Source organism: Capra hircus, chromosome 2 (assembly GCF_001704415.2).
Source record: "Capra hircus breed San Clemente chromosome 2, ASM170441v1, whole genome shotgun sequence".
NCBI lineage: Eukaryota > Metazoa > Chordata > Mammalia > Artiodactyla > Bovidae > Capra > Capra hircus.
The window spans coordinates 103,580,099-103,589,400 of record NC_030809.1 but is presented as its reverse complement, the minus strand read 5'-3'; the positions used below and the strand labels follow the sequence as shown (position 1 = coordinate 103,589,400).

Here is a 9,302-nt window from a genome sequence, read left to right as displayed (position 1 = left end):
AAAAAAACCATAATCCTCAGGTTATTAGAAGAAAACACTTGCAAAACCAAGAAAACATCTCTGGTGAACCTATCACAGGATTTTCTGGTTGTCTCTCCACTGTAGGGTGAGGTCACAGAAGAGATATACAGACCACTCTAATGCCATTTGACAGTACCTGTATTCAAGTGTAATTCTAACAAATTGAGTAATTTCACAAAAATGAGGTCAAGGTCTTCACTTTTTTTTTTTTTTGAGGAGGGGAATAGTGCATAAGAACTTCTTAGTAGTCTCAGCTGAGGTGCAAATGAAGATCCTTAAACTGCAATTTTATGGAAACATTAAAAAATTACTATGTCAGTAATTTGCATTATTGTAAGACACTTCAGATTTTGTGAGCAATATGAAAGAAAAATGTGTAGATCTTGTAAATAGCTGTTAAGTCTTGGAATGGTTTTTGAAACACAGTTTGGAAGAAGATATTACTAGTTTAATGTTTCATTAAAATAGTCCTTGAGTTTGAAACTAAAAAGCAGTTTTAAAAGTTGAATTGTGTTGAGCATTTCATAATAAACCATACATTATAGAAACTTATTTTTCTCTGTAAGGCATCTTGTCACCTTCTTCTCCTTCATCTTCTCTACACTCTATCTACCCTCATCTTTCCGTTGTTTTCCTCTCCCATCACATGGGTAAAGCACACCTCTGTGTCTAACCTGGGTCAAATTTTCCTTAGTCCAGCACAGACAAATATAGGGGCATCTGTAAAATCCCTTCAGTATCAGCTTGCTTATTTTCTTACCCTTTGTTGTTGTTGATTTGTGTAGTGAGAATAAGAACAAGGAAAAGGAAAATAATTTTTCCGTCTGAATGATTTTGAGAGGAAAACACACACAGAGAGACACACACAATCCTGAAAGAAAAAGGGATACTTCATGTTTACTTTTCTTCTGATTTTCTTTAAAAGCCCAAGTCAGAATATACTGTGTATTAGAAATGCATCTAAATTTCTACATCTAAAAAGTAAAAGAAAGAGATAAGCAACATATATAACATATATAACGCAGTGGGGAAAACAATTAGCCCAGGTTTTCATTGAATTAACTCTTTCTTTGACTAGCCAATCAGCTTTCTTTAAAGATTCAATTTCTTATTCTCTTGTTACCACAAGAAAAGTTTCATAAAACATAGTATAAAGATAGGTATCAATTATAACCAGAAACTTTAGAATACATCTTTAAAAACATAGCTAGAATACAGTGACTATTAAAATGCTATTTAATTGAATCACATCATTATAGTTTTATTAAGACAACAAAAATGAAACATTACGCTAATTTTATAACAACAAAAAAAAATGAAACTGGAAAAACAAAGCTTCATATTCCTCTGCAAAATGTAATGTAAGAAAAGCAGCCTTTCCCCATACATAAGAAGATAGAAAGCTAGAAATAGTGGGATGATGAACTCCACTATGGATTTCATTAGTTGTGCAAATCCCATAATATTTTATTACATAAGCCTTTTTTCCCCTGGGAATATATGTAATTTTGAACACTTTGAAAACTCTATGTAAATATAAGCAATGATCTTTTGAATAGTTTCCATTTCTTTGATTCCAAAGTTACTTATGCTCATTTGTATGGTGAACGATAGATTTTATAATCTGTATTTCAAATGAATATGTAAGAGAACTGGAAAAAGTATACTTATCTGTGAATATACTTCTGCTAACCACACTTTCCTGCTCCCTTTTAAAAGTAGGACTTAGTTTACTATAAGCACTGAAAATGAATTTAAGTTGATCATCAAAATACATTGTTCTTACTCAGTGGTTATTCCATTATTTCTGTTTTATTCAGTGTTTTGGTTTACATGAGGAACTGTAAATTCAGTACTAGGAATTTAGTGTTAAAGGTTGATGAGCTTTGAACTTTTTTTAACAAACAAGGACAGAGGAGTTTTGCTTGAATTGCACACAGGGCTTGTCATCGGCATTCTCCACATGGGCAATAACTGAAATTATAAATTCTTCACAGTTGTTGTTTAATTCATCTGTACTCAATCCAACAGTGACCCATAGATACTTTCCTACACTTATTTCTTTGTGGTGAAATCCAATGGGCCACTTCTCATAATATCATTTTCAAAGCTATCTTGTAAATATAACTAAAGGGGCTTCAGTGTTCTCTGTTAATCAGAATAAAGTTCTTCTGTTTTATCTTGAAGGCTGTTTTTTTTTTTTTTTTTAATGCACAAAAAGGTCAAATCTATTCCAAATAGACATTTTATTCCCTGGAAATATTTAGTAAGAGTTTGAATCAGGTTTTTTTTTTTTTTTGTCTTTTAAATTCTGTCATCTGCCTAGATTTAACTAAAATGTTTTTTTTTCCCTCATTGTGTTAGTTAAATGTATTCATTCAATAGCTATCTGTTTAAAGGTAAGAAAATCACAGGAGAATGAAATTAATTTCGGACTATATATGTGGTATATTTTAAAAGCTGCATTTCATCATCTGGAGAGTTGCAATTTAGTCTATTAAATCTATAACAGAGAACTGGAGGAAACGTGAATACCGTTTGTTATCAGGAGGGTCAGTCTTAAAAAGTATATTTTCGGTTCCAACCTTCAAAGGTAACATTTTCAGCTTGATGGGCACCCGGTCGAATATTTAATTCGCCTCTTTCGTTCTTAGCTTAGTTGAAATATAGAGGGCCGGTGTCCACCAGGCCAAAGTATAAAGTTACCATTTATCTATTAAAGTCATATTTAATGAAAACGAAGAGAAATTATTACCCCACTCACTCTCTTTCTCATTACAATTTCTAAAGAACTTTGCCGGGCACATTATCTCGTAGACATCATGATCAAATGTTATTGTTTGCTTTATTATCTCAGTTGGATGGTTGGCTAGTCTAGAATGAAATAGGTTGAAGGCAATACTCGCAGCCTAGAAGTCTGAATGAGGTTCCCATTCAAATGATCCTGGTTGTTTGGGGGTGGGGCGGGGTGATTAGTAAACCAACTGAGCTTACCCTGCATAGTAAGCGTCTGGATGCAGCACATTTACATCTAACAAGAGACCCCAGAAAACGTGTGTGTGTTTCTTAAACCTTATGTTCCGAACAAAAGGCTATCTCAGCAACAGACAATCAGCACTGCATCGCTCCCTGGGATGCAGCCAACACATTCAACTGCACATTTCATTCTTCTTCAGCTCCCAGCACCACAAAGCCCCTACTCTCTTCCCACTCCTGGGTCCCCAGATTGCTCCCTAGAAGGGGGCTGGGAAAGCCTGGCAGGCTAACGTCTATGCCTGCGCACCAGCCGCCCGCACCAGGGGCCCCCGGGCGCTGCGTTCCCCGGCCCGAGTCGCCTGGGGGAGATAGGGAGGGGAGCCGGAGCACGGCAGAGTGGACCGCACACCTAGCCACTTCGGATCTTATTTATTCACAGGGCGGCGGGGGAGGGGAACTGGGTGAATTCGGCTTTTCCCCCCGAAGTTGCTTCCTCTTTTTTGCAGATAAAGTCATTCTCTGGCTGGTGCCGGGAGCCCCAGGGAGAGTGAGGGTGAGGTCCCGGCTCTCGGGGGTCCGGGTCCCGTCCTGTGCGCGGAGTCATGGGGGTGGGGAACGTGGGAAGCGGCGAGGCAGCTGTCGAGAGGGCCCGGGGCGGGCGGGAGTGCGTGCGGGGAGGGGCGGCGGGCCCCAGAGCCTGGGAAGGAGGGCTGGCAGCGCGAGGGCCGGCTGGGCACGCGTGGGAAAGAAAGGCACCCCCACCCCCTTCCCTCCGGAGGTACCGCTCCCCTCTCCCCGGGCTGGGCCGCCCGAGAGTGCGGGCAGGCAGAGCTCCGGGTCCCCGCGCGCGTAATCATGACCTCCGGGCCCCCTCCGGGCGGCGCGAGCGCGTCGGCGAGGCTGGGCGGCCGCCGCGGCCCCGGCCGTGTAACATGACCCGAGCGGCCGGCCGGCCAGCGCGGCGCGGCCATTGAGCCCTCCCTGCCCATGAATCTCTGGCGCGCCTCTCGCTCGCTCTCCGCTCGCCTCCCGCCTCCCTTTCTCCCCCTCCAGCTCCGCGGGCTCCGCGCGCCTCTCCCTCTCCCTCCCGGTCCTCCCGCTGCCCGTCTCTCGCCACTGCCCGCCTCTCGCCACTGCCTCCCGTCTTCTCTCCCTCGCGGCAGCCGCCGTCTCTTTTCTCCCTCTCTCCTTTGAAAACTGATCTTTGGCTCTTGGTGTGAAAGTGATTTGAATTTGGCTCGGCGGCGCTCTGCGCCTGCGCCCAGCCTCTGGCATGCTGGCTCCTTCCAAGCAGCTGTTTTGGGTTTGAAATTCCAACATGGCAGAGGCTGCAGTCCGTCTTCCCTTCAAAAACTTGGAATGATTTCAAATCATAGGCACCTTCACTTAACCCTAGCTTCCATTCATCAGCAAACACATCGGATCGATGCTACGCTAAGCTATCGGGTTTTCGCTCCGCGAGTTCAGGTAAGAGGAGCTTCGTAGTTTTCTACCATCTGTTTAAATTTGTTTTTGTGGTTGTTTGTTTAATTTTTAAAGAATATAAATACATTCAAGACCGTAATGAAAAGAGATCTTCGAGTTGTGCCTTAAACATTAAATATAATTTGCACTCGTTTCTATTCTGTACGCCAACCTGATGTCTAATTTCTCTGTACAAAGTAGCCCTGAAACATTAGAATGCATATTTTTGCTGCTTAATCATTGTAACAATAGTGTGGGATTAAGAGTTCGCGATTGCAAGAATTTCGTTTTCCGATATATTGGGCTTACTTATTACTCTCTTTTTTACTTCAAAAATAAAAAATAAGAAAGCGGAGCCATAGGGTGGGGCTAGACTTTCTTCGGGAACTAACTTCTAAGTAAATAAGAAGTGTAAATAAGAATCTTGCACACACAAAAAGTTAAGGCTAAATTACAATCCGTGACTGGAGGAACGTGAAAATGTCAGAAGATCGGTTGCAGAAAAATGTAAGCACATCATCTTGGATGGGGTACAGCGTGGTGGGCGTATTGTTGGCAAGGAACGGGAGAGAAAGATGTATAATTTAATGGTATATACAATCCACTGATCCTATTACCGTCCTCCCCGGAGCTCTTGTTAGTTTCAATGGGAGTGAGTGAAATTGACATGGACTTGCATTCCTGGTCATGTGCTTTTTTTCCTTTCTTTCTTCTCCTGTGATCTGAGATCCCCTTTTTGTTGATGTTGCTTTCCCCCTTAATTATATGCATGTAGGTTAAATGAATACCTGACGAAAGGGCCCACGTTTCAAGGCAGTGACATTTGATAGCTGAGAGGAAAAGTGACTTTAATGAAAAGCAACCTTTGGAATTCCTGCTTGTGAGAAATCCAATTCAGCTTTTTGTGCTGCCAGCAAGAAATGATCAGTAGCACCAGTGTTTATGGTATGTCAGTTTTGGAATTTACTTCCTTTGCATCTAAATAGGAAAGACAAATTAAATAGTATGATAAAACCATTGGAGACTCTGCTTGTCTGCTTGGAAAGCAGCTGTTCATGATATATAATTCCTTTATATATATATGTATATTTTAATTTGTTAAAATGCTTGTTTGCTTTTGCTATCACTTGTTTGTATGTTTCAGTTTTTGATTAATAAATTACTGGAGTCCACCTTTATCAGTTTTAGCTGTAATCCCAAAGTTGCATGTTACTAGTAATGCACTATGTAACCGCTGAAGTCAAATGGTATGTAAATTAGTTAAACTCAGTATGGGGTTTTTTGGGGGAGGGGGCTGGGTGGAGAGGGGAGAGGGCGGGAGTATGGGGAAAAGACTCCTTGCTAATGAAAAAAAAAATGTATATATATGTACACACACAGAAGTGGATGAAAATTTTTTTCTCAATCTATTAATGCAATTTGACTCTGCTCTCTCCATGATTGCACTTTGTAATCAGTTCTTCTGAGTGGGTTTTTTTTCGGGGGGAGTAAGTGAGTGAAGGGATATCTTTTACATGAAAATAAAAAAATGTATTTTGATTGCTTAAAGTCCTTACTGCCTTTTAAAGAACAGTGGTAGGGTTTTATTTTTTATTTTTTTCCTTGCCATTCACTTGTCTGCCTGTCAGCGCTTTTTACTTTTAACCTGTGACAGAATTAAATAAGCAGGCACTGAAATTGACTTTGTTTGAAATCTCTCTTTCTTTACCCCCCCCCCCAAAAAAAGTCAGGTAAATGGAGTGAGAGGGGGTTTTCAATAGCTCTTGTGACCGTGTGTATACTTTGTGATATTCAATTAAGACTAGAAGGAAACAACAAAAAGATGTTAAAAGTATTTTGCATAACCAAAGGATATGTCCACTTTAAAATATTTTTCTGTTTTTTGTTTTTGTTACATATACCCCTGCCACCATGCATTCACCCTGAAAAGAGAGAAAGAAGGAAAGGGAGAGTATGAAATAAAGAAAAAGCAGTGGGGCAAAGCTGCCAGGGGTCTGTAATGTGGCCGTGGTTACTGCTCTCTCATAACACAAATGTGAATACAAGGAAAGGGACTACAAGAGCCGATGCGCGACAGGCACTTCTGGTTGGACTCTGGTGACTGTTGAGCTAAACACACACCGCTCTTACATGATAGGAAGGATTTGATTGAATTTTGCATTTGGAACTTGTTGACTTTGAAGCGATCAATAAGAAGACTGTTTATTTTAGATGCACATAATTTGCCCTGAGAAATGTTTTAAGGAGGAAAGAGCACAGCTTTTTTCCCCCGGAGCTGTTGGAGCGAATGGGATTGCCAGATGGGCGATTTCCCTCTGTGATGTTAAAGCTGTAATATATATTCAGAGCAGATTGGGCTGCTGCCTGTGATGAGGAGGATATTACATTTATAAATTTTAAATCGGAGCTCGGACAATGTGCTGAGAGCAGAAATTGGATGGTTTGACTGTTCACCGTATTGATACTTAAATGTGATTTCTGGGTAGTAGTAATAATAATTATTACAGTAATATGTAAAAAACACATTGGGGTAGGCAGTCATATAATTCATGACATTTAACAGCAGATTTAAATGTATAAATGGCCCCTCCCGCCCCGTCTCGGCTTACTATTAAATAATAGTCACATCATTTATTTCCCTGTGTGTTTAAATGCATGTTGTGCAAGTGATGTTCATTCAGGAAGCTTGTTATCATATACTAGAATTCTGCAGAGGAAAAGTTTATATGTAATCTATAAAGTAGACACTTGTGCGTATGTATAGAGGGGCATCAGTGGTTCCTATTTTGTAATTCTATTACTTTGATTATTTTTAGATTCTGTTTGTCTCAAACGTGTGGCCTAAAGGAGCCAGAGCTACAAACCTAAAAGGCTGGAAAGTGGGCAAGTGCTCACACTCTGTGGCAGCTCTGCTGTTGCAAATTAAAAGTGTGTTGTGGTCAGGAAATGAAAGCTACAATGTCTCTTTTGAACAAGTCGTTTATCAAGAGAAACATCTATCAGGGACTGCCTTGTCACATTGATCCTCTAAAAGTTAGGTCCGAGGTGGAAGCTGCTTTGATGTTTTTGATCCTAAATTTAATACAACAGAAGAAAAGCAAGGATATTTTGACCAGGATAGATTTAAAAAAATGTTTCCTGGAACCAACAAAATCTATGTATTAGTATTGTACTATGTGTGAAGTTTTTTGGATGTAACAGTTGCAAAGGTGGGAGAGGAAACTCCAGCCTTTTTAAACTGACCGTTGTACATATTTGTAGTACAGTCAGTTTTGGCTGGCTTCTTGGTTCACATGGACATTTTGAAAGTGATTGTTTTAAAGGGAAGATTATTTTGAAAGTGTTGTGGAACAATATATAGAGAATTAGAGTTTTCATGCATTCAGGTTTTAGAGTGGCTCTCTTTCCTTCATTTCCTCTTTTAGTCCTTGTTTCTATTTCCCATCTTCATTTCATGTGTGCCATACTAGCTTTTAGTGGAGAAAGAAACCATTTTTTTCTATTAAAATCATTTCCCAAAACATGCTTGCTCATATCATCTTTATTGTTTATTAATTGTGCATGTGGATCATTGGCAATTTAAATTGCAGGAACTCACAAGTCTTTCATAATTTCAGCTTAAGTTAAAAATATAGGTAGATAACAGATTAAATATGCCATGTATCTTTGAATACTGAATATGTTACATGCATTATTTGAATTTTAAATGGTATTATTGAAAAAATGACCAACTTTCAAAAAAATTTTTTTTTTTTTTTTTTCGTGAAAGCTGTTAAAAGCAGCCTGTTTCATATTTGGAGGTAATGATGAAAGTGTTCCTTCTTTGGAATAGACTTTTGGATACTTATCTTTTACTGCTGGTGGCTATTTGCTATTTCATATGGGTCTATCAACAACTAGACTGTGGTAGGAGTTTGGGGAAGTGTAATACTTGCTAATTAATCATGTCTGAAATGAAAGAATCATAGCAGGGTAATAAAAATCTCATTTTTGTTTTCCTGGAAGAGGGTAAGACTTCTGTTTGTAATCTGTACGTGTGAGTTGACTTGCTTTTTTCTTCTCCTAAAAAGACAGTTTATAGGGGCTCTTGAGAATTATTTCAGGAACCGTCTTTTGAAAACAGAATATTTTTCTTTTTCCTGACTGCACTGAATCAGTGAAATTCTTAAAAATGTCTTTGCTACCTTCTGAGTGAAAACATAGAGGTTTTTTTCCGCAGTTCTGTTAAAGACTACTGTGACTGAGTTTCCCAGTGCTTTTTTCCCCATACATAGAACATCTTTTTTGTTGTGTTTATTCATGTTAGGCAGGAACTTTGAAGACAGGTACTTCTGATAGGCATACAAGAGAGCAAAATTTTTGTTAATTACTTTTAGTTAGTACAAGAGTATGACCGGGGGGAGCAAGGGGACAGTACTTCCAGGAATCTAGAGACAGTCTGTATTATAACTTGATGTTTCTAAGATAGTTTAAAATATTAGCCACCTGAAAAATAGATCAGTAATATAATTATAAGTACATTATTTTTTGCCTGAGTCTTGCAATGTCACATTTTAGGATTTAATGTTTTGCTTAGTTTATGCATGGGGTCAGATTCTGAAAGTTTAAGTGTCTGCAACATTTTTCAGAATTTTCATCTCAAGGTGAAAGACGGCTATGCTGTTTTTGTCTGTGAGTGTTTGGATGTCTTGAATGATTGCCTAATTAAGTAATCAGTTTTAATGGTCCAAAATCAGCAGAATTGCTAGGTGTGTTTGAAACAATTGCAGGCTTTTTATGTTTTGTACTTTCTAATTTGTTCCTAGAACCTCAGTTTGCTAAAAATATATGCTGTTTTGCCT

At 39.2% G+C, this 9,302-nt stretch overlaps 1 protein-coding gene across 1 annotated transcript in view; it reads left to right on the top strand.

The window, feature by feature from the left end:
- Positions 4,075-9,302, top strand: part of FIGN (fidgetin, microtubule severing factor) — a 135,369-nt gene continuing 130,141 nt past the window's right edge. The window contains exons 1-2 of the mRNA XM_013969269.2: positions 4,075-4,464; positions 5,237-5,406. Of these exons, the coding sequence (XP_013824723.1) occupies positions 5,382-5,406 (25 nt within the window). The 5' untranslated portion in view covers positions 4,075-4,464; positions 5,237-5,381. The remainder of the gene's footprint in view (positions 4,465-5,236; positions 5,407-9,302) is intronic.